Source organism: Xiphias gladius, chromosome 18 (assembly GCF_016859285.1).
Source record: "Xiphias gladius isolate SHS-SW01 ecotype Sanya breed wild chromosome 18, ASM1685928v1, whole genome shotgun sequence".
Taxonomy (NCBI): Eukaryota; Metazoa; Chordata; class Actinopteri; order Istiophoriformes; family Xiphiidae; genus Xiphias; species Xiphias gladius.
The window spans coordinates 27631797-27658144 of NC_053417.1; the positions used below are offsets into that span (position 1 = coordinate 27631797).

Consider the following 26348-nt stretch of genomic DNA (forward strand, 5'->3'; position numbering starts at 1 on the left):
GGGAGCGCGCACAGGGAGAGTGGGAGGGTTTCCGCGCGACCGACGACCTGGGATTGACAGCTCCTTCACTCCCGGTGTAGCCGTTACCTCCGTGGCTGTACTACCGGCTGTTTGAATGGTTTAGCGGCGGAGAGCAAAGCTGAACTGGCATGCGAGTCTTATAAAACTCGCTTCGCTTAAAAAATAAGAAGAGGAGCCAGAGTGCCCGGGGTTGAAACAAGGTAAGAAACGCGCACAGTTAGCCAGTGTGCTAACATTAGTCAGCTCTGCTGCCCTTGGATTAGTTAGCGAGCTCAGTGCTAGCTGGCTTATTCGAACCAGGCACATCGCTCCGCGCAGGCGAGGCTACGGCAGGGCTAACCAACATGGATGCTGTGTGCGTTCCTTTGATGCGGTGCCTGGAGATTATCCGCTTTAACCACGCTTTGATTCCCGAGCCGACCGGTATTTTCTAGTTCCGTTGCCAGTCACGAACCGAGAGCCGTACGTTACCATCTGTGGGGGCAGGCGCACGGCGGATCCAGATCCCGGGGGCGTCGTATCGGTTATTTTGTTTTGAATCGCGACTGATTTAGTCAAGTCGAGTAAAAACAGCGAGAAGACACCACGGGATAAATCCAGATTTGCAGTCCGTAGCCAAGTGAGGGGGCGATGTTGTTTTTTTGGGGGGGTTTTTTTGGTTGTTGTTTTATTTTTGTTGGAGAAACAGGTGCAACTCTTCCCTTGCAAGTTAATCACTAACATGTCGACAAAATTGGCAGGGCGATTTAAGAATCTGTAGCCGAGTGGTCTAAATTATTTCTATTGTCCTTAATGTGGCACTTTGAATTACTGGTTTGCCTACGAGCTGCCGTCTTTTTCTGCCCTCGTGTGATGTTTACATGGAGTGGCAGGTGGTGGTACAGACCGCTTGACTGTGCGCGGATGTGTGAGGGCGCTCCCGTGTTTATGGCAGAAAATGTCGTAAACGTAGAATAAGGTACACTTTAAACGTAAGGGCAGAGTCAGCATCAACGAAACAGCTGACACGGTACAGTCACCTGGCAACTGGAAATGAATCTGTCTATGTTGAGATACCATGACCAGTGCTTTGCTTAAGATAAACTTTCAGTTAAAAAAAAAGGTCTTAATTACTTCTATTTATAAATAGGCATAATTGATATAGTCAGTCGTACATGTAGTTTAACACATATCAGCTCAGGCATCAGCTGCACAACTTGGCTAAATACTGGTCCTTGGGGTTGTCCTGGGAAAATGGTACCGATGAATCTAATTATATCAGTATAAATAATCTCTCAAAAGTACTGGATATTGATAACACTAGAAAAAATATATAGCTATAGTGACGCACCTCTACTCAAATGACTGGGTGCCCAATCTCGCAGTGGGGTATCCTTGTCCAGATACCATACAAGCCCTTTTAGAGAATGACATTATCAGGGACAGTGCATCTCCAGCCACACAGACAGGAAAGTATTTCATCATTACATGACATTGTAATTCAGTTTTAAGCCATACTGCATTCGGAGGCATGACCAGTTGTTTAAATGCATCATTATGTCATTTTTCCGGCTAGTTGTATCTTTAAAAATTCACGTCTGAGTCGGTTTTATTTTACAGCACACGTATAGGGAACATATTGCCAGATCATATTATTTGTCTGAGTCAGCCGCTCTGCGTTGGGGTTGAGTGGAACGCCTGATGGTGGGTGATGTCATTAGAATGAGCCCTGGTACGAGCGGTCATCAGTGACTCATGTAAGAGCCAGTCACATCAAATCAGGTTACACCTAGATAACAGACCAGTGGTAGGTCAGAGGGGGAGATTATTGCTGTTGTCACACTGCAGTTGCACTGAGAGGTAAATGTGCTTCAGTTCATTGGTAAGAGCCAGGGCTGCAACTAACTCTTATCTCATCATCAATTTATCCACAATTTATCTATATATTTGTTTATTTATTTGATTGCTTGAGTAATGGCTTAGTCTATAAAATGTTACAAAAAAGAAGCTAATCCTCACATTTGCAAAGCTGGAACCAGAGACTTTACTTTATTTTTTATTTAATTTTTTGCTTGTAAAATGACTCAAACAATTAATCAGTTATCAAAATAGTAGTTTATAACCCTGTGTAAATCCAGAGAGGTGGATTATTAAAATTTGTTACCAACCGTGGATAAGGGGGCAGGGGATGTACATTTTTCTGACCAATAATGTTTTTATTTATTTATTTATTTATTTTTCCTCAAATATTCTGCAGACACTAAAAAATAACAACTTATTTCTGTTCTGTGTTTTAATTTGGAGTTTTTAATTTTATTATGATGTATCATTTACCTAATTTATTGTGCCTGTAGCTTCATTTAGCTGCGGTGCAGTGTAACAGTTTTCTTGTCGGAGTGACTCTGCTGCAACCCTTGAAAACCTAAAATTATCCCCCAGCTGGAATTCCTTCTTTGGCTCACTGGTATTTGGTATTGAAATTTGTATCCTCACATAGAGGCTGACAGGTTTCATATTCAGTCTCTGACATTAGAATTAAAACAGTTGTAGATGACTGCAGGACCTGAGCTTTACACACAGATCCTAATTTTGCAGCTCAGTTAACGAGCAAGAGACCAGCCCAGTATGTATTTTTATTGTGTAGTGATATGCTCATATGCTGTTATATTTCAGTTTTTACTTTTTTTTTTTTTTTTTTTAAAGTTGCATATGTTGCTCGCTGCATTTATTTTTCTAAAGAGAGTCATTATACCGACTCCCAGAGGGGTGAAAACAGGTCACCGTTCTCTGCTGGGTGAACTTTTCATCCATGTTGCACTGGAGAAACCAGAATATGTGAGGTCTCAGCAGGTAATTCCATCAGCTGTCTTAAAGCTTTACTAACGTTGACATTACTAATTAAGGCGTGGCCAAAAGTGCAATTATTATCGAGAGTTTCAATCTACAGAGAGAACTGCAGCTGGATTTTCTCATCCGTTTGTGTAAATGAAAGTGTTATACATTTCAGTGGCATCATTTGTTGGTTTGTTTGTTTTTTTAACCCAGGGAATTGTTTTTAACTCCAATGGGTGCTGGCTCACCACTAGGGCTGCAACTAACTAATAATTTTCATTATCGATGAATCTGCAGATTATTTTCTCAATTAATCGCTTAATTGTTTTGCCAAAAAAATTGTGAGAAAATAGTGAAATATCCTTTTTAAAATTTACTACAGCCCAATGTAATATATTCAAATGTATTCTTTTGTCCGACCAATGATCTGTTACCCAAAGATATTCCTTTTAGCGTCATGCACAACAAAGAAATGCATCGACCATGCTGTAATGTGACTGTTTTTTGCGAATTTATATATTAGTAAATTAAATATCTTTGATTTTTCAGCAATTGGTTGGGCAAAACAAGCTATTTGAAGATCACACATGGGGCCTTGGAACTTTTGTCATTATTTTGTGACATTTCATAGACTAAAGGGTTACTTGAGTAACTGATAAAATAATTGTCAGATTATCAACAATTATCTGAACGTGATAATCCTTTCTATAAAACCTAGTCTTAAAGTGAAGCAAATCAAAATCAGATGAATTTTACTTGTCAGTTTATCATTGTTTTAGTCTCTTTAGATGTTAAGATTTCTAGAATAGAATAGTTAACAGATGAGTATGTTAAAGTCTGACATTTCTGGCATTGCATGTAAAAAGAAAGGGGGTTTATCTTATTTTTATATACTGAAGTTAGTGACTTTATAAATATGTATTGTATAGTATAGTATAGTTTAAGTAGGTGTTTTCCTACTTTAGAGCTGCTTCTTGATCCCACTGACATCCAGTTGAGTTAAACTAGGTTAATCATATCATTTAATACGCACGTGCGAGGACACTAGAAAGGCATTGATACGTTTTTCTCACTGTAAGTAAACAAATTGGTAAAACTACCCCTGTAATATATTATCTTCAGGGGTATATATCCTAATCAGAGAAGCCACAGATCCCCTGAAGGAAAAACACCTTGTCACGAGTGTGTCCTCTAGACAGGATGGTGTAGCAGTCCTGTGATCGCGTGTCACATGGGGCTGTCAAATATTCGCTTTCACTGTCTCCCTTTCGGTCTCCTTTTCTTTCTCACCCTGAAGCAGTTCCTCCTTTTTTTCTGTCACTCCATCTCTTTCTCCCCAACCCAGCTGTCTCCACTCTGTCTGCCTCTGTCATTTCATCTTCCCCATTCTGGATCCCCCACACTGTTTTCACTGCATTTCCTCTCCTCCGTCTCTAGGCTTTGACATTGATTCCACACAGATTTATTCTGGTAGATCACGGATGTGCTGTAAGGTGTTTTTTTTTTTTACCTCTGCCAAGGTCATGTTTTCATCCATATCTGTTTGTTGGTTTGTTTATTTGTCAGCAGGATTACGCAAAAAGTACTGAACCGATTTGCACCGAACTTGGTGGAGGGATGGGGCAAGGGCCAGGGAAGAACCGATTCAATTTCTGTTAAGATCCGGATCGTTAATTATGAATTTGAATTTTTTTCTCTGAAGCCTGGTTTATGTTGTCTGATATTGGCCTTGGCGGAGGTCTGCCCTCACTGCGTGCCCTTGTAGTTTTCTTTTATAAAGTATAGAGTTCCTTAGTGAAATTACCTAGTGATGGATAGCATGATGATAAAAGCTGTGATGTGAGGGTTTCACAGCAAACTTGTTAATATTGTTAAGACATAGTTTGTCCAGGGGCCCTATTTGAGCAAGATTTGAAGAAATAGCGCTATTTTTAGCAGTGCAGGCTTCATAGTTGCACCTGAGCTGACTGATACAACGCCACTCTTATTGGTGAGCACTGAGCAGGTCTGCCAAGCAGTCAGACATGCCATGCCTTGCCCGAGGTTATCTCACCTGTTGGAGAAATGGAATGTGTTTTTCATTCATTTTCTCTTCCCTGGTCTAACCAGCTGTTTTTGGTATTTAACCTAACAACCTTGTTGAAATGACAACTTCCAAATCGGGTTTTGTTTGTGAATTTTAAATAGTTATTTAACAAATTCCAACTTCACCTACTTAACTACACTTGATTGCACAGTAGTGGTGTAAATATAAATGGCAGACATTAATGGATCAGCCGAAGTGATGAGTAGATTCTATAGCTACAAAGTATTGCTAAAAATGATCAGTTGATTAATCATTTAGTCAAATTGTTAATTAATTGTGCTCATAGGTCATCACATCTTGTAATCATACTGGGGCCGCACCTAACCATTGTTTTCATTATTGATTTATTCTGGTGAATATTTTTCCCGATTAATCAATTATTTATTTAATCTATAAAATGTTTTTTTTAAAAACTGTGAAAAGTGCCTCTTACAATTTCTCAGAGCCTGAGGTGGCATCTCCAAATAGCCTGTTTTATCTAAGCACAAGTCCAGAAACACAAAAATGTTCAAATAACAACAGAGAAAAACAACAAATCTTAAGATTTTAAACCTGGACTTTAAACCATCATTACTGTGATCATTACTGTAATGTTTTCTCCTGTACCGTTAGCATGTGTGTGTCCATTGAAAAACTGGTGCATGAATGCAGACAGACACCTGATTGGACATTAGCTAATGAACTGGATTGGCCTTTTTGCATCACAGCATCCCTGTGCCAAGACGCAGAGAATGATGGGAAGGCAGACTGCAGAGAAGTGTGTGTGTGTGTGTGTGTGTGTGTGTGTGTGTGTGTGTGTGTGTGTGTGTGGCCGTGTCAGCACTTTGTCCTCAGCTTGATTTCATTTTTGCAGTATTAGAAGAAGTAAGAAATGTAAGCCCTCAGATTTATTTATTTATGCTCAGCTGTCCAAGTATGATTAGCTACTGACTATCACATGGCATGGTCAAAGGTAACGTGACTCGCAGTTTCGCTTTGAAGATGTTTCACTACTGAACCAAAAGGCTTCACACACACTCATACGCATACTGATGACATGTACTGAACCCAGAATTGCTTGGGGTTCACTGTCTTGTCCAGGGACACTTCAGCATGTGGACTGGAGGAGCCGGGCATCGAACCACCGATCTTTCAGTTAGTGGACGACCCGCTGTACCCCCTGAGCCACAGCTGCTTCGGTTCGGTTGTTTTTCCAACCAGGAAAGCTGCCGTCAGTGTGTTGTGATTCAGTTGTATGGAACCCAGGCTAGGAGATTGTGTGTGTTTGTACCTTGATATCAGTGAATGAATGTGGAGCTGCACACACTCACAGTCAATCATCATTGACTGACTTTTGCGCCTGTTAGTATGTTTGTCTCTGTTTTTGTTAAGTCCTTTTTTGTGAATCCTCATTTGCATTTTACTAATATAACCTCAGGACATCAAGTGAGTTGTAGTAATAGTTAAATCATATGAATATGATATGCGATTTCCTCTTTCTCTCTCTGTCTGTTTTACCAGTTTTTCTACTCTCATACTTGACAGGACACTTTTACTTTCATTTTTGATGGTTCGTCTTTTATTGCAGCTCCTTATTTAGTCCATAAAATGTCAAAAAATAATTCCTGTTACACATCAAATATGTCAAACAAAGAGCCAAAATCCCTAAAAGTAGCCTATCTGAGTTACCATGATTTGTAACAATTAAAAGCAAGAGAATCAACACTTTATAAAAGCTGAAACCAGGGAATGTGTCAGTTAATTGTTAGGAAAAATGTTCACATTTTCACTAATTATTATTATTATTTATTTTTCAATTGAGTAATCATATGTCTTTTATCTCTGTCTTTCTTCTCTCCGCTTTTCCAGCTCTTTAATAATAATAATAATTGTGATCATTAAGCAGTTAACATGATACCCGTGATTAATAAAGGACTCGATCTGGCGTTTCTCGAAACATTTTTGCTCGTTCACGAAAGCCACATTCCTAACTGCAGACACGAGTTGAGGTCAGATTCCCAGAAAACAACTTAGAGATTAATATCTGAGAAGCGAAAAAGTAGCTGGAAGAGGATGTGTGTGTGTGTTTGTGTAAAATGCTGTACCTACTCTTAGCCTTTCCTGGACGATACTAAATAATGAAGCCAATTGAACCTCCTTGTTTTTCTCTTAAATGAGCTGTAGATTTTTAGGCTGAACTGGGCTTTAAGGAGCAGATTTTTTGATGCTTTTTTTTTTTTTTTTTAATCAAATGAGTGAACAATTGTAATGAAATGTTTCAGTAATTAGACGTAATAAATGTTCTTCGTGTGATACTGTTGCAATCTAAATGAGGCTGAATGGGAAATGAGGAAAAGAAGGAGGTAACTGGTAAGCGAAGCAGAAATTACACTTGAAGAGAAGATGTAGAAGAAGAGGGAAGAAAGCGTAAAGCAGAAAAAAGACAATTAACAAAAACAGGATGAAGAGAGCAAACGTTGGAAACGACAGAAAAAATAAAATTGATAAAATGAGGTGCATCTTCTTCAGCTGGGAAGCAAAATGATATTAAACATACCAAAACTGTGAAATCCCATGTCAGGTTGTCTAGCAGATGCTTAGCATATTTCACACCATGATATGGGGAAGTTAAACTTAATCTGTCTGAAGGCGAATCCATTAATCTATTGGTTGATTGACGAGAAATTTAATCGACAGCTATTTTGATAATCAATTAATAATTTTTGAAATTTTTCAAGCTAATATATCAAACATTTATTAGTTCCAGTGCCTGTATATCTTTGTCTTATGTGAAAATAAACTAAATATATTTGGGTTTTGGAGTGTTGATAAAACAAAGGAAGCAATTTGAAGATGTCACCTTGGGCCTTAGGAAATAGTGATGTGACATACTTCACTATTTTGTGACACTCTACTGACATTCCCAGGTGAGTCAGAAATCATCTGACCGAGTGTTTGCTTTGTTGTGTTAAGTCCACTGTTGCAACCTGGACATTATTTTTTTTAAACTAATTTTTTGCCATTTTTATTCAGTGAAGAACAAAAACTGAATAGAAACCAATAATTAAAAAACTGATGGAAACAGGGCTACAAAAAAATATTTTCATTATTGATAAATCTGCTGATATTCCTTGATTAATAAATAATCGTTATGTCTATCAAATGTCAGAAAATTGTAAGAAATACCAATTATAATAGTTTTCAAGGTGATACATTTAAATTACTGGTTTTGTGGCGCCAAGAGTCCAAAACCCAAAGGTATTCAAATTACTAACCTATATGATGAAGAAAAGCATGACATCCTCACACTTGAGAAGCTGTAATTAGCAATATTTGGTATTTTTGCTTAAAATTGACTAAATTAATCAGCAACTATTTTGATCATTAATTAATGGTTCAAGTGATTTTTCAAGCAGAAATGCAAAAAAGGTTGATGGTTCCAGGTTTTCAGATGAGAAATCTGTTGCTGTCCTACATATTAGTCATTTGAACATTTGTGGATATAGGAGTGTTGGTTGGAAAAACAGGACTTTTGGTGACTTTGGCCTCTAGGAAACTTAGACAGAAAGTTTCCACTCTTTTCTGATGTTTTGTAGACCAAACCATAAAGCAATCATACATTTTTAAAATAAACTAGTTGCTGATTAATTTTCTGTTATTTAAATAATTGAATTAGTTTCCTTTCAGCTCTAATTTGCTTCACAGTATTAAATCTGCTGATAAGTCATAAAACCAACATCCTCTTTTTAACATGGTAAAAAAACCTTAACTGGTGAAAGGATGGGAACACAGAAGAATGAAAAGAATACCTTTCTGGAAAGAAGGTGAAAACAGATCAGAAATCAGCCACAGTGGCTTGCACATCGTGAATTTACCACTTTTGACCTAAATCAGATTAAGCTGTAGAGTTGATTAAAAACCTGTAGCTAATGATTAAATGTTTGCCCGCTTACAGCATGAGCTGAATCAAACTGCTGTTGGTAGTCTGCCAGTCTCTTCTTTAACCAGACACATTTTCAGGAGAAAATTGCCTGTTGGTTACCTGCCAAAGTAGCTGGTCGAGGAAACAGTGACAGCCTGAATGTACCAACATGTAGCCTGCGACTGGTGTTGACACCTCTCTGTGATGACAAACTGAAGGACTGTGTGTGTGTGTGTGTGTGTCTGTGTCTGTGTCTGTGTGTCTGTGTCTGTGTGTCTGTGTGTCTGTGTGTGTGTGTGTGTGTGTGTTTGTTTAATTTTTTTTTTTATTTTGCAGCTGTGCTGCGGACAGATGCTCATTACACTGAAATCAGGAAAAAGCTGGGGATGTGCGTACGTGTAGTGACCACAGCCTGGATATGAATGCAGGCTTCTTGTGTTTATATTTGGTTGGTGTTGAGAGTCTGCAGATGACAAAGATGTCCACTAAAAAGGAGAACAAAGAGTACAGAGTTACTGCACCCCTAGCTGGTATTGTGAACTGTTACAAGCCGCTGCCCAGTCCAAAGTTTGTTGTTCAATATTTATGTTCTGGTTTTAAATGTAAAGTGTGTGCAGACATCAGCAAAAGAGATCGAGAGTTTGAGAAGTTTAATATCCTCCCTTCATACTTTACATTCTATTTGCACTTTCTCTATTTCATTTTGGCACAGTACAAAACAGTACACGAGGCTGTGTGTGTGTGTGTGTGTGTGTGTGTGTGTGTGTGTGTGTGTGTGTGTGTGTGTGTGTGTGTGTGTGTGTGTGTGTGTGTGTGTGTGTGTGTGTGTGTGTCTGTCTGTCTGTCTGTCTGTCTGTCTGTCTGTCTGTCTGTCTTCCCCACTGGGCAGCAATGAGGGAAACAGAACAGTTCAGAAGAAGTGAGATCAGAGTCGTGTTTTTTAAAAAGCTGAAAACAGCTGTTTTATTGTCTCAGCAGTCTGCGAAAATGTAGTGTTTGCCTGAACCTGAAAATGGCTTAAAGGAAAAATTCACCAACACTAGGATTTTATTTTTTCTTCCTGTTCGTTATGAGCTACTCTTGGAGAGAAACTGCCTTAAGGCACCGTGACTACACCAGGAAGCTACAGAGAAAAGAAAGGCACTTCATTGAATTTAGTGCTCATGCAGTTAACATTACACACAATGTTGTAACTACTTACAGATACGGCAGACTTTCTGAATTAAAAAAAAAAATCCAACCAAACAAATATTCTGCCTCTATTAGAAGTGCAGTTGAGTTAAAAGGGGGCTCTGCATGTTCCCCGCTCCAAATCAGACCATCTGCTCTGCAGCTGTGTGCGCACTGTCTGCAGCAATTAATATGTGCATATACGAGTAGGCAGGGGTTGCCTTGGCACACACACACACACACGCACACTGTAGTGGACCCTGTGGACAAATGGACAGCAAGCATTCAGGAAGGCTGCTCTTAAAGTCAACAAAAGCAGGAAAAGCCGCTTCTCTTTGTTAAAACGTTCACAATGGCTGCATGTTGTGATGGTACGGCACGTGTTTTATTCTACTTTTTTTTTTTTTTTTATTGGGTATTTGGTTGTTAGTTTTTAAAGGAGGCAAATCACTGGCAAAGAGCCACAGCAATGGTAGAGATGGCATCCTACGAGTCTATTCGCAATAGATTAAGAGAATTTTCACAAGATGGAAATTCCTCCGGGGACCATTTTTGGATCTATGTAAAAAAAAAAAAACTCTTTAGGGCCTGTTAAGATTTCAAAAATAGCCAAAAATGTTCTGTGACTGTGACATTTTATTGTGGACTAGGTCTGTCATTTCTGTGAGTTCTGCTTATTTTTAATATTTTTAAATTGTCTTTTGCTCAGCATGTCTTGGAGTAGTGTCTTTACCTGTAACCGTGAAATGATACGGGTTGGTACTGCCATGTACCTGCCCTTTCTTAAAATAAAACTTATTTAACAGTCAGCGTGGTTTAAAAATTTAGTAACTGCTCTGCACACGTTGGGGTTTCAAATAGTGGATTCCCAACTTTGGAATCAAACCCTTAATTTTTTTTTTTCTACATCCTGGACATGCATTTTGGCGTCAAAAAAAACACAACAAGACAGTACAGTAACAACAAGAGACAAAACCTTTAGCCAGTGGCTGCCTGTTACAGCGACCGCAGTTTGAAAAAGCACAAGATGATGACAGTTGCATAATAGTCTCCTAAAACAACCACACGCATACACTGAGTAAGAAGAAGACGGGTAGTATTGGACGGTGTCACTGAGTGTATCTGGGTGTTGCTGGGAAAAAGCTTTGGTGTATAGTGAACCTTCAGTGGACAAACAGAGGTTTGTTACCACACCGTAAGTGAGGACTTAGACACACACACACACACACACTTATCCCATCAGAAATGGGATTTGTCAGGGATTGCTCGTTTACTTGTGGTTACGCTGTACACTGCACTGTGAGTGGTCATTGTGTTGACACAGTGTGTGAGTAAGTTTTTCTTAAGTTATGTTGCTTAAAGGCACATTTCTTACTGTTCTTCACCAGGGAGCTACATTGATATGTCTGTAAAGCACAGAGAATTATATCCTGAAGTAAAGCATCTAGTTCTGCAAATTTTTAACCAAAGAGCTGGTCACACATTGAACTCATAACATTTCTGAATTCAGTCATCCGTCAAACCGTCACTGTTTTGTCCCATAACAGTTATCTGTAGAAGAGCTTGAAATAGTGACACTTTCTTGCCCACAGGAACTGACTAATCAAAACTTTAAAGACATGAAATGCAAAGTGTCATATACACAGCAAAGAGCAAACCGTTTATTTAGATAGAGCTGGAGCATCACTACCAAAACGTCTTTTGCTTTCCTCATTTTTGTATAATACATTGGTTGCAGTGAACTGTTGTCTAGCTGTTGCTGTTGTGTGTGTGTGTGTGTGTGTGTGTGTGTGTGTGTGTGTGTGTGTGTGTGTGTGTGTGTGTGTGTGTGTGTGTGTGTGTGTGTGTGTGTGTGTGTGTGTGGAGTGATAGCTTCTTTTAATGCAAGCTGACAGCAGGATTTCTGGCCTATTTTCTCAGTCTCCCTTACACAAACACACACACACACACACACACACTTATGTAAGTTCACAGACAAAAGCGTCAGTTGTGACTCTAGCTTCACACACACCATAATATAAGTATGACATTCCCCAACCATTTGGCTGGTGAAATTTATCTATGACAGGAGAACTGTCGATTTGCATCCCAGGAGGCTGAAGTCAGTCAGTTGCACATTCTTCTCCCTCACTCATCTCTACTCATGTCTTAAGCAAGGCCCAAAACTCAAAACTTCTCCAGTAATGCTGCTCTGTGTCTAAAGGGACCAGTATACGTCATCAGAACTGCTGAGGCCGTTACGGATCGGCAGTAAACACTTCTGATTTCTGATGTGAGCAGACAACATGTGGTACACACCACTTCTTTTCTAGTACAACCCAGCTTTAACTGTAGCAGACTGGTTGTACTGGGCAGCTCCAACAGTTTTTTTGAATGTTAAATTCATCCATGGAGGATGTTATCTCAACTCCTGTCTTGGTTACTCACTTCCTGTTGGCAAAAAATTGCACTATCTGAAAATCTACAGATAACTGTGTGACATGACCGTGACCTCTGATTTAAACCTCATGTTATTAAATTAAAGTTACTGCATTTGAGTTTGTTTTTCCAGTAACTAGCCTTTATTTTACTTGATTTTTGCAGCTTATATTATTTTTTTTCCTCTACTTTCAAGTCCCTGAAGTTGTGAGAGGATTTATGTACATACAGTATGCAGTACAGCTGCAAAGCCAGGAACAACAAACACACACACACTGTTTCCTTATATGTTTTTGCATCTAGCGATGTTAATCAAGCAGACATCAAAGTCACAGTGAGTTTACAGACAGAATTCGCTTTGGCAGCTACTCGGAGCTTTGCAGGCTTATTCATTATGTTCTTTTTGTTATTGAGACGTCTTGCAGACCAAAGTTACACAACCTTGGAAAGTCGAGCAGAACAAAGTGAACTCTGGACTGAATCTCATATGCCGCTGTCTCTCCTTTGGTTCTGAGCACATGCACTAAAACATGCTATTTTGAGCTGCACTAGGGTTGAGTTATATGAGAAATTTTGCCCTACTGTTCATTCCATAGACGAGATCCCCGAAGATATCTCTGGTTTTCAGAGTTATCCAAATCTGGGCCATTGGCCAGTCCACTCAGGAACTTTGATTGAAATTGAGGCTGTGAGCAGTTTTCATTTAGTGTCGCTTGACATGTGAGGGATGAGGTATGACCTAATGTTGTACGGTAATGGCAAAAATATTCTCTGATTCCAACTTTTCAGTTGTGAGAATTTGCTGCTTTGTCTTGTTTTAACGTCATAGTAAATTTAACATCATTGTGTCTTGGGCTGTTGGCCAGATAAAACAAGTTATTTCATTATATCGGTTTCGGCTCTAGGAAACTGTGGTGCGCATTTTTCACTATTTTGAAACAATTACTTGCAGCCCTAATGGTGATATCGCTATATTGGTAACATCTATTGTAATGGAGGATTTTATTTAAATCACCCCACTTCTACTTGATAGTTTGAGGATTTGCATGTAGTTGGACAGTGTGAACCTAAATGGAACAAATACAGATATGCAACAAAGTTGGTTTTTCCAGTGCAGTTCAGACTAGAGGAAAATTGAGTAAAAAATATAAAAATAAATGTAAGACTCAGGTGTGAACGCACTTATCAAGTCTCACACTCACAGACCATATGGTGTCATCCTCATTACAGCATGTGTTAATTCCTTCCGGCCTGTTTGTTCCTGTGAATTTGACTTTCAGCTCGTTCAACAGGACAAAATCTCATTGGCTGCTCAGCTCAGGTAGTCAGGAATCTTTGGTTTAGGCTCACTGGGGTGGCCGTTTGTGATAATTCACCACACACAAACACACACACACTCATTCAAAATACACTTTTCAATTGTGAGAATTTGCTGCTTTTTCTTGTTTTAACGTCATAGTAAATTTAACATCTTTGTGTTTTGGGCTGTTGGCCAGATAAAACAAGTTATTTCATTATATCGGTTTCGGCTCTAGGAAACTGTGGTGCGCATTTTTCACTATTTTGAAACAATTACTTGCAGCCCTAATGGTGATATCGCTATATTGGTAACATCTATTGTAATGGAGGATTTTATTTAAATCACCCCACTTCTACTTGATAGTTTGAGGATTTGCATCTAGTTGGACAGTGTGAACCTAAATGGAACAAATACAGATATGCAACAAAGTTGGTTTTTCCAGTGCAGTTCAGACTAGAGGAAAATTGAGTAAAAAATATAAAAATAAATGTAAGACTCAGGTGTGAACGCACTTATCAAGTCTCACACTCACAGACCATATGGTGTCATCCTCATTACAGCATGTGTTAATTCCTTCCGGCCTGTTTGTTCCTGTGAATTTGACTTTCAGCTCGTTCAACAGGACAAAATCTCATTGGCTGCTCAGCTCAGGTAGTCAGGAATCTTTGGTTTAGGCTCACTGGGGTGGCCGTTTGTGATAATTCACCACACACAAACACACACACACTCACACACTAGTACCGTCTCTCAGTACGTTGATAATCCCTGGTGTGCCGATGAAACGCCCTCATTGGTTAATCCCAGTCCGGTGGGAGGTTTATCTGTGATGTGACTGGTTAATCTGAGGCACGGTAGCGGGCGGGATTTAGGAAGGTGTTAAATCGATGTGTTGTCAGGCGTGTCGTGGTCGGGGCATTGTATGGTTGCCATGGCAATAGTGGCCATCTGGTGCCATATAGGTCTTATATAGGACTCCTCTTTATAATCTATTGAATAGGACATATAATGCTGTTTGTTTATGGAGTGTATCTCTTTATACTCTTTATAGTCCATCCAAACTGTGCCTTTTTTCCCATCCTTTGTGTGTTCACGAATTTCCCTGTTTGTTTAGGTACTTAGCCACACTCTGCTAAAGTTAACCTCCTCCCAGTCACCGCCTCAGCTCAACACACACACACACACACACACACACACACACACACACACACACACACACACACACACACACACACACACACACACACACACACTCAGAAAAACATCTTTGTAGTGCGAGTGATAGAGCCTCAGAAATGCATCGGTATGGCTGATATTATTGGCCGACTTTAGCTTATCAAAGGTGGGTAATATGTAACAAGAAGGTGTAGTACAGTAAAGCCAAACAAACAGAGCTGTAATTTAGAGCTGAAACAATTAATCCGTTAGTACATCAACAGAAAATAAATCAGCAACTTTTCTCAAGCTTCTTAAATGTGTGAATTTGCTGCTTTTCGTTTTCTTTCATTTGTCCTACACAATTTGGGTTTTGGGCTATTGGCCACACCGTGGCCACATTTCTCACTTGAAATTTGAGAGGTCGTTTAGTTGCCCCTTTACGTGCAAGAAATATAGATATTAGGGCTGCAACTAATGAGTGTCTTAATTATCATGTAAGAAGTCAGAAAATAGAGGAAAAAAATGCCATAAAGATTTCCTAAAGCCCAAGATGACCTCTTCAAGTTGCTTTCACTTAAATTACTTAAACAGTTGTCAAAAATAGTAGCAGATTAATTTCCTGCCAATCAACTAATCAATGGATCAACCACTCTTCTCAGCTCTAATTAATTAATTAATTGATTAATTAATTTCCATTAATTTTCTGGGGCATGTTTGTATTTATTCACAGGCGGACAGCAGAAAAGAGGCAAGAGGGTGGGAATGACATGCAACAAAGGTCCCAGACTGAAATCAAACCGTGCATTTTAACCACTAAACCACAACGATGCCCTGAACGCATTGGTTTTATTACTTCAACCTCCCAATAATTGATATCACACCACAAATTATATTTTATTGCATGTGTGAAGCTCACCTATATGCCTGTGTGATGGGAACCGTGTTCCTGTTGCAATATACGGCGCATGAATCACAGTGTGATAATTGTTCATCAGAAAGGTGCAAGTCTAGTGTGAAGACAGCGTGCAGCTTATTTCCCTGTTGGTAGCGTAGGTCTAACAGTCTGGTGTAGTGTCTGTAAAGCTGAATTGGCTTAGTGTGGTCTCTAAGCCTGCAGACCCCCATGCACCTGCTCTCTGACTGGGTTATATCAGCCAGGGTTAGGGCTCATTTACTGCTCAGTTCAAAGGTCAGGAAGTGGATTTGCTTCAGGATTTAGAAACCTTGAATCTATCGCTCGACAACATTTTTGTACATAAATATAAAATCTACAAATAAGTCATTTTTGTGCCAAAGTTTAACATTCAGTTTACCCGTTCTGCAAACATCCACATTACTTATAATCAGCTTACTTCCTGTCTGAAGTTGGTTTATTATTGTTGTGGATGGGTGTGTGAGTTTGTTAGTGTATTGTGGTCTGGTTGAGTTATCTTATCATGCCTGCTGTTCATAAACTATGTTGCCCCACAGCAGTTGCAGTTAGTGTTGTTTTTCATGTCTTCGCTGGGTGAACTGACCTGCGGTACCCTGTATAACTCTGCTACGCTCCTACGCACTCTTACATTTATTTAATCAGGCTTTTACAAGATGATTTAGCATTGATGCAAATATTGCACAATAAAACGTTAAGTTCTAAATCACCGGTATTATAAAAGAGTGCGGCAGTTACAGCTAGAGCAGCTTGGATGAAGAAGTTACCAGAGGTGATCATTTGCCACACTAGATAAACTGTTTTCCTGTTGACATTTAGAAATGAAACTGCCATGCCAGGAACTAAACACTAAACTACAGTAGTATATGTCTTCTGTTAAGATAACAACGTACTGACTACAATTAAATCAAATTAACCAAAGGGACAAGGTTTTTGTTTTGTTTTGTTTTGTTACTGGTTAACCTGCCATATATAATGGACTTATATCATTTATATATCACTATATATAATATAATTTTGGTCAACATTACCCCTAACATTATCTCTGTCCTGCTACACACCAGCCCATTTAGAAAAACCATTAAATAAAGAATAACAACTTTAATTCCTTCAGCCATTAAACAAAAAATCAATTAAAATCACATTATGTACGCTGCTGAGTGTATTTTTTAAAAACTCTACTCTCCATTTGTTTTATGGACAGCAAAGATGGCATTTGAAAAACTAAATACTGGTACTGCTTGGTCACTCAACATGGTTTGTCACTTGACAAGAATTTAATTTTGAAGGGTAAGAAGTGCTGCAGCGTGTAGAAGTTACTGTCGTTATGAAAGCAGCAAAAGCAACTGTCATGTGGTGTGACCTTATTGCCATGGTGATACTCATCACTTCCTTAATGAATCCGGCAGATAAAGAAAGACTGTCATCATTTCAGTTACATGTTTCATCCACAATAGATACATGTTGAATGTCTACGTATTTTTGTACTCATTCAGGAGCTGGCATCCTGGAACAGGTTAACTTTGGGGTATTTTGTGATATGATATTTATGGCGGCAAAGCCATACGTTAATGTTTACACTATTTTGTGTTTGCCTGTTTTGGAGTCTTGTGCTGCTTTTTTGGGGGGGGGGGTACTCCTATGTGGACTGAGATGAGATAATTTTTTTGACTAATCATTTTGTCCATAAAATGACAGTAAATACTGGAAAATGCCATTGATCATTTCCCGCAGGCCCAGGTGACATCAACAGTCCAAAATCCAAAGATATTCAGTTTACTCTCATGTGACAAAGAAAAGCAACAAATCCTTGTCTTTGAAATGTTAGAAACCACAAATATTTGACATTTGTGTTTAAAAAGTTAACAAAAAGGATAATTCAGTCATCAAAATAGTTGCAGATTAATTTTCCTGATCACTGACTAATCAATTAATCGGCTAATCGTTGCAGCTCTACTGCATTTTTTTGTCTGTTGATGCCCGATTCTATATTTGTAATTACACTAAAAATGCAAAGGGTTAAATATTTCAATGGAACCTGCTAATTATCTTTTACATTACGACTCTGTGGCAGATAAAGCCCATTAGACAACAGCAGCTGCTGCTTGTCATCCATCTAATAACAATAACATCAACTTACTTGTCAGTTAGCGTACCTTTAACCACTTGTACCTACGTCCTGCTTACACTCACATCTACATCAAGGCCTCCTTTTCTTCCCTATTTCTGCCAGGAGCCACCACGCTTCGTTCTTTTACTTATGGTTCATATCTTGTATTCTGCAGCTTCTGGACGGTTGATTGACCGGAAACGCGAGGTTCATTCAGTACACAGACTGTAAATCTCTCTGCCTTATGCACCTGCCTGACCACTGTTTGACATGAATTTAGGTCACCCTGGTTTAACTCAGTTATTCCTTTCCCTTTCTCTGCCCATCACACCCTTAAATCCCACAACACCATGTTAGCAAAGTCAGTGTCAGTGTCACCATGGTACTTCTTTTAATATCAAAGCCATTGTTTCTGCATTCACACAAGAGCTACTCACATGCAGTCCTGTGTAAATACTCCTGAGTAAAGCTGTTTGTGTGTTTACAGCCTCTTCTCTCCCCCCTGTCCCCGTGAAAAATTGCTCAGCACTAGTTTTGTTACCATCTAAGCCTCTGTAAAGCCAGGAGGGAAAGACGTTGTGTAATTCTATCGGCAGCAGGGAGGCTTAATGGGCGTCCTGTGCCCGAAAGTTTGATGTGGCATTTGGTGACTGGAGGGGACAGAAAAGCAATCGCATCACACAGCAAAAAGTGTCTCTCGAGTGAGAGAATATTAAATCGTCTATTTTGATGATCGCTTAATCTTTCAAATAGTTTATCAAGGGAAAATGCTGCTCGTTCTCAGTTTACAGCTTTTGTGAGGCCCATGTGAGGATTTGCTGCTTTTCTCTGTATTGTATCACTGTGAACTGGATACCTTTGGGCTTTGGACTGTTGGTCAATTTAAAACGAGACATTTGTGGACGTTACCTTGGACCTGGGGAAATTCTTTTATAGACAAAACAATTAATTAGTTAATCAAGAAAAACTATTAGCAAATTAATCAATAAATCAATAATGAAAATGTTTTTTATTTGCGGCCCTCTATTTAAACACATTACAATTGTGAATTGTGAGAATTCTGACATTTTGTAGACCAAACAGTCAGTTAATTGTGAAAACAATCACCAATTAATCAATAATGAACATAATCCTAGCTGCAGCTCTAACTGTAATTTTCTTGTTGTTTGGTCATTTAAAATTTAGCCTGATGAAAGATTGATCGATGGATCGATTTAGCAGTATACAAGTGAATACGTGCCTGACTCAAACTGTGAAATAAGAGGTAGAAACCGTAAAACAACAAAGCAACTTGTTTTGATTTGAACCTCTGGCTCATCTGCTCCTCTGTCCTCCTTCCTGGATTCTCTCTCTGCCTGACAGGTGAGAGGCTGAGTGAGTGAGCAAGGGAGCGAGTGAGAGAAGGAACGAGAGAGCGAGGCCATGGAGCAGCAGAGACAGAGGACTCTCTCCACATCAGGAGAATCGCTGTACGCTGTGCTGGGAGTCGACAAGAACGCCACGACAGAGGACATCAAGAAATGCTACAGGTATATGCGACGAGAATCTCCTACCGTGGGGAGGGACTCCATCTTTAATACTGCTGTGTTACGTTGTACACCACTAGAGGGTGACAGAGGCCTGTGACCATCTGCTTTAATGGGTCAGAGGGATCCTGAAATGAACAGAAGTGAATTTAACCAGTTGCAGGTTGATGTTTTAATAAGTGTAGAATCATTTGTCTGGATGACAATCATTTGTCATCCAGACAAATGATTGTCTGGATGTTTTCTTTTGGGTTTATTCTGCTTCTCATTTTCACTTTCCTTCTTCTCCTTTTCTTCCTTACAGTCAGCTGTTAAAGCAAATTCAGACTTTGCATCTTCGTAGTCACAAGGGTCCACATTACGCACATGTATCCGGATGCGTGCTCGCAGATGTTTGTGTGGAAAGCTCCCCTGTGTTTTGGAGCAGCGCTGTCAATCCACTCTCATCAGAGTTTTTATATATTCGGTGGAGAGGTGGACATAGTAGCACAGGGTGTCTGTCACTTTAGCACTGTGTCTAAGTCTTCCATTCCCTCTTCCTCTTTACAGGAAGCTGGCGTTGAAGTTTCACCCAGACAAGAACCCAGACAACCCAGAGGCAGCCGAAAAGTTTAAGGAAATCAACAACGCCCACTCCATACTGGCCGACTCCACCAAGAAGAACATCTACGATAAATACGGCTCGCTGGGGCTCTACGTCGCAGAACAGTTTGGAGAGGAGAACGTCAACACCTACTTTGTTCTGTCCAGCTGGTGGGCGAAGGTAGGATGGGCAGAATGGGGAGAGGTTTGGGGCCAACCAGCTGTGCCGCGTTATTGCTCTCTTTGTGATAGACTTTGACGTGCACTCATGTTCAATGATGGTACTTTTCACTTATTGAATAGAATATGAATTCAGATTTAATCAAAGTTAGAAAATAAGCACGAACAAGAAAAAATGGCATGAAGAAAAAGGTTTGAATCACCTCACATCACATGTTCTGTATAGAGATACGTGAATTTTAAAAAAAAACATGATTCCTGATCCTGGATAAACCGATAGTGTTACTCCTGTGCCTCTGCTGTGTCTAGTCCATGTTTACCACCATCAACCCATCGATTCTTTTTTTTTTTTCCTTTGCCTCTCTCTCTCTCTCCCTCCTCTTGATCCCACAGGCCTTGTTCGTCTTCTGCTGCCTGGCCACGGGTTGTTATTTCTGCTGTTGCCTGTGTTGCTGCTGTAACTGTTGCTGTGGTAAATGTAAACCTCGACCGCCGATGGACCAGGAGCCCGAGTTCTACGTCTCCCCCGAAGACCTGGAGGCCCAGATGACCGCTGACGAGAGAGGTGAGGGCAGGGCCGCGCACAGAACTTAAGCATGGTCTTCTTGTCGAAGGTTTTCTTGATCGTGCACATGTTGAGTGTGTTTTTGTCAGTAGGTTACCTCGACCTTTTTAAGCTCTGTTTTATATTTACAAAACTGCATATAGATTTTACACAAAGCCCGTAATAGGTGATAGTTTTGGATTCCGAACTAAAGGGTACTGATGTTCTTTGAAGACGTGTGATGTTCACATCTGTGCAGTCTTGTCATCACCCTAATATGATTTAAACATGAGCTTAAGACAATGAAATGTGCAAAACTTAATCGTAATCAGTACTAAGTCAAACTCTCTGTGATACAACCACGGTAAAAATCACCATGGGGAATATTTTGACTAAATTTAAGCTGGGTTAACATTGTTTGATGCAGTTCATAAAATCATTTACATAATGGATTAATCTGGCATTTCTTAAAATCAGATGAATGTGGTGGAAAAAAATGCTAATCACAACAGTCCAAAGCCAAAAATGTTTAATTCAAAAATATCTGAAACAAAGGAAAGCAGCAAATCCTGGCATTTTAGGGGCTGAAACCAGAGAGTGTTCTTTCTGGCATTTAAATGATTGATTTGTTAATAATGGAGGACCAGAGTTGTTGTGGGTAATGTCATTTTCTTGTCTGTTATTTGAGTGGATTAATCCTTGTTGGGCTGTTAACGGTTGAAATGGAGATATCATCACCCTGCATCATTGTCAGCAAGTTGGAAACATGTTGTTTATTCTTAGTGGACACGTGCTTAATATGGAATTGCAGCATTGGGTTTTTGTGAGTTAATGCAAAGAGCACACAAGTTTTGCAGGGGACACAAACCCTGATGTGATGGAAATGAATCCACATCGCTTTTCCACACTGTTAAGCCTCTTTTCTTTTTCGTCGTCTCTTATACGTCATTATTCTTGGTAAGTTTTGATTTGCGGGCTTTCTAATATGTGTGTTTTCTCCTCAGATGGCGCCGAGCCCATCGTGATGCAGCCATCCTCGGCCACAGAAACCACCCAGCTCACCTCCGATGCCCACCAAAGCTACAGGACCGACGCATACTAAACACACAGACACACGCACAACACGCACCCATTCAGCTCACACCTGACAGTTAACCACAGCTACAGTTTCCACCACAATCGCGATACTGATACGTACCGTACAAACACACACACACACACACACACACACACACACACACACACACACACACACACACACACACACACACACACACACACACAAGTAACATTTTCTTGTCAGTTCATCCACAGCAGTAATTATTAACACCACACATACACACACACCAGCAAACAACACATACCATCAGTCCTGACAGTTAGCATGGGCTCACCAGCTCAGCCCAGACTTTCCCCTCTCTACATTTCAAATTGAGGTGGAAAGAGGGGAGAAGAAGGGGGGGGGGAATAAACACTGAACAACTCTTAACACTGGTTAGAAAAGAATGAAAACCAACGTGAGTGATCCTTTGTTCCTCCGAGGCACACAACACACACCGAGTTCAGCCCAATTTTCTTATGCAGCGTAACATCCACCTTAAGAGTGACAGATGAGCTCACTGTTAGGCTCACGTTAGAGGACCGTCAACTAAAATATCAAATATGCTTGATAACAATCATGATGTCCCAAACTCAATCAGGAGCACGGACCCCGAGTTAAAGAGGGATGCACCAACTTGACTTGCCAAAAAGTAGAGACTAATTTACTAAATATTTACAAGCTGGTTTTACCTGGAAGAGGTATACGCTCATTTTTATTTATTTTTTTCTCATTTCAATAATCATGAAGAAAAAGCATGAAATCACTAAACCTTAGCACAAAAACAAAGCGGTAAATTAAAAGCCTTACAAATTCTGCTGTCACGTCTGTTTGGAAACTGATGTCTGGAGTCTGAGGAGCAGGCAACATGGAAAGTAAATACTGAGAATCGTAGTATTCGAAGATGAATGAATGAATTCTGAATGAATTTTAACAGTACTGCTTTTGTCATGCGAGTCAAATTGTACAGTTGACGAAGGCACTACTTATATTTACTTTTCTTTAGTTTGTAATTGTGAGCACCAACGCAGTCCTGAGGAAGACTGCCGTCGAAATGTTTAAGAGGTGGATGTTTTGGCTCTGTCGTTGCATAAATCTAAATCTTAAGAAAGCCATAGTGTGCACTGTACTTTCCAGTGTTTTTTGTAGCCGTGAAGCCCACTTTATTCTTTCCGCATCAGTATCGCATCAGTTTCGCCAACTGCCCGTTTTTGACACGTCATTCAACGTTTTGTTTTTAAACACGGAAATGAATACCTAGAATGTTAAATCCTTGCGTCTACAACATAAACGTTTCTGGATGGTGTTAATTAGTCACTCAGAAACCTAACTGTCCGGCACATGAGAAAAAAAGCTTGCTGGGAAACACCTTTTGAGGCTTCGCTCCCTCTCTGCTCCAGGTAGGAGCTAGAGGTAGGTTTTCTGCGAGGAGCTGATAGGACTGGGTGGGGGTTGAAGTGTTTGTATTTGTCCTCAGCAGCCTCTTGAACTTCACCCCGTAGTCTGTCATGAGTCTTCCCACTCAAATGTGGTTCAGCAAGTTCAGTGTGTTTCCATTCTGAAGTAAGCGTAAGTTTACTGTGGCAAAAGGGGGACCTTTACAAACCCTCAAGCTGTCACAAGAATCCGGGATTCCTGGAGATTTGAACTAATCGTGGTTGACAGATGTGGCATGCAGCCACCTTTAGCATGTCAGCGGGCGAGGTTTCAGCTGAGAAAGTCATCAGTCTTCAGATTATAAGGAAACACTAGAAACTCTGCAGCTGCCGGGACTGAATCGCAACCCTCTTTTGCACCTGTGACCATGACTAAACAGATAGCTGAAAATTAACACCAGCCTGCAGACAAGTAATGCGGCTAAGTGTTTACTGTGACCGGCGTGTTTTTCTATTCCGTCGCAGAACATGCTGGGACCATGGAAAGTCTTTTAGTCATCAGTTACTCTTATTATTTATTGACAAAGTATTCACATTGCTTCAGTCTCTCAGTAGTAGCAGTAATTAGTCACATTACTTGTCATCAACAGTCCTCCACTGTGGATTTACTGCGATCCTCCTCCTCTCTCTAACCTCCTCTCTCCTCTCCTCCTCCACTTCTTTCTCCCTCATTGTTCAACTCGATCCACCTTTTCTTCCACATGTGAAGGACTGAGCTCCCTGGTTCACACTGAAGAGTCATAGAGTCCCGTGTTACTAGTAGAGACATTACGAGTACATTACCATACATTAGTGACCGCTTGCTGTAACCCAGAAGGACGTACATATACATACACACTATATACACTGATGGAGCCCCGTTTTTGTTTGTTCTTAGTTTTCAGTTTGTTTTGTGAGAAAGTAAAGATGCTGTACATGTCGCGTAAACTGTATGTTTAGATTTCACTGTATTTCTTTGAGTTGGTCGGAAATTTGAACACTTGGGGTTTTTTTCTTCTTCCATTTGTCTCTGTAGATTTGCTTTTCACTGTTTTTGTTTTTCTTATTTATGTTGTTAATGAAGGGAGGATATTGATATCCAAGTCTTACTTGTTTGTGTGGCAGAAGGTTTGTAGATTATACTAATTAGTAAGGGTGTAATTTTCCAGAATAACATTTTTTTTTTGTAGTTCTTCTTTTTTCGTCACACATGAGTAGCACTCTAGCTCTGCTGTAGAAAAAACAGGAACCTTGTCGTTGTTTGTGTCAACTTTTGTAAAAAACGAAAAAACAAAACAAAAACAAAAAAACACCTACATCCAACCAAAACAGGCTAATGTGCTGACTATATTTTATTTGATTGCTCAATCAAACACGCACTCATTATGTATTCATACATATCATGAGAAAGTGCAATAAGAGCTAAACAAGCCTCTTCCATGGCTGTCCTCCAGTTCCAGACTCCCAGTCGCAATTTTCAAAGGTTTCAGGGAATCTGCAGGTTCATAAAAAGTCTTTCTCTTTTTTTAAAGTCAGTTTGAAGCCACAAAAAGAATGAGATGTAGCTAAATCAAGTAATTAGATGTCTTCACCATCAGATCCCTCAAATTCTTTGTTACATCAGTACAAATCAGAGTTAACACAACCTACAACACGCCGGCTCCAGTAAACGCATCTGAACAATCAGATCAGGTTAACTGATTTTTATTCCTTGTTTAGGTTTTTCAGTTACTTCTTAAGTTTTCCTTCTAAATTTCAATATATATTTCCAGTCCAATTTTGGATTAAAAAGATCTTTTTAAGGGTTTTTATTAAACCTGCAGATGCTCTGTTTTAACCAAATTTATCTTCACTTGATTAATTTTTGTGCTTCATGTCATGTGATCACTGACCACTGAAATGCCACATTGTTAAACCCAAATCCCTAATCCCTAATTTCGTTCTCCCATTTTTTCCTTTATTGACCAAACCTGCATCAGTGTCTGAGTGAATGCAATGTGTAGGCTGAAATTCATAAACCTGGAGTCAAGAAACTTCCATTGTTAGAACAGTGACATAAATAACAAGAACTGATGTGTGAATATAGCAACCAGATGATGATAACATCAAAGCGTTATTTTATTTATTTTATTTTTCATATCTTTTTAATCAATAATTAACAGCTAGCAGGTATGTCAAGGGGATGTATAGGATTTTAGATTTCAACCATTTTGACAATGACAAAATGGCAGACCTGCTGTATATACACTCAGTGGCACAGTACATAGAGACATAGAGGTTTTGTGTTTTTAGCATGGACTAATAATGTTTGCATCTGTCAGGCAGACGTATGGGTAAATTAAGTATCTGATGTACTGTTGTAAAATAAATGTTTCTGATGCTTCAGAGCCTCTTTTCTCATTGTGAGTTTATTTGATTAAAAGTTGAAAGGCTTGCATTTATGTCCTCAAATTGTATGTACAAAGTACATGTACTCAGTACATGTACTTTGTACCTTGACTTTATCTCATGAAATGTGTAGCTTAATGTAATCAGCATAGCTGTATTAATGAATGTTATGTGATTGCTGAAATCACCCAAAAGAACCATTAATAACAAGAAGAGAAGGGGACCAAGACTACTGCCTTGTGGCACACCACAAGGTTTGTGATCAGTTCCCGATACAAGATCTCATGGCTCAGATAAAACTTATGAATTATTTAATTTTTCTTACAAAAAAGTTCAGAACCATAATGATAGAAATATAACGATGTGAAAACCAACACCCAATTCACACAAAATTTTATTCAGCAACTACGAACCACGCTAAACTACATTCTTGGCTCAATATTTGTTTTACTTTATTTTTGAAACCATATAAATAATCATTAAACTTTGTAACAACTTCCAACATTTTGTGACAGATAACCAAGAGGAATTTATGTTTCTAACACAGCGTACTTATACTGCAAAGATTTAGCATTGTACTCCTATAACACAATGGTACTCACGATGGATAGTTTAAAAAAATATATCAAAATTGATGCAGACAGAACCAGGGATACCGTCTTTTTTATTTATTCCACGGATTCTTCATCCTTGTCAAAACCTGCCGATTAC

At 39.4% G+C, this 26348-nt stretch overlaps 1 protein-coding gene across 2 annotated transcripts; it reads left to right on the forward strand.

The window, feature by feature from the left end:
* Positions 1-6: 6 nt before the first annotated feature.
* On the forward strand, positions 7-25685 carry dnajc5ab (DnaJ (Hsp40) homolog, subfamily C, member 5ab). Of its 2 annotated transcripts, none has more exons than XM_040152315.1 (5): positions 7-221; positions 19266-19432; positions 19979-20192; positions 20585-20756; positions 21740-25684. In XM_040152315.1, the coding sequence occupies exons 2-5, from the start codon at positions 19326-19328 to the stop codon at positions 21835-21837; spliced, it is 591 nt and encodes a 196-aa protein (XP_040008249.1). In that variant the 5' UTR covers positions 7-221; positions 19266-19325; the 3' UTR covers positions 21838-25684. The 2 variants fall into 2 exon arrangements, with proteins under 2 accessions (XP_040008249.1, XP_040008250.1); XM_040152316.1 differs by lacking the exon at positions 7-221 and adding an exon at positions 1804-1882 and having other exon boundaries at positions 21740-25685.
* Positions 25686-26348: the final 663 nt, after the last annotated feature.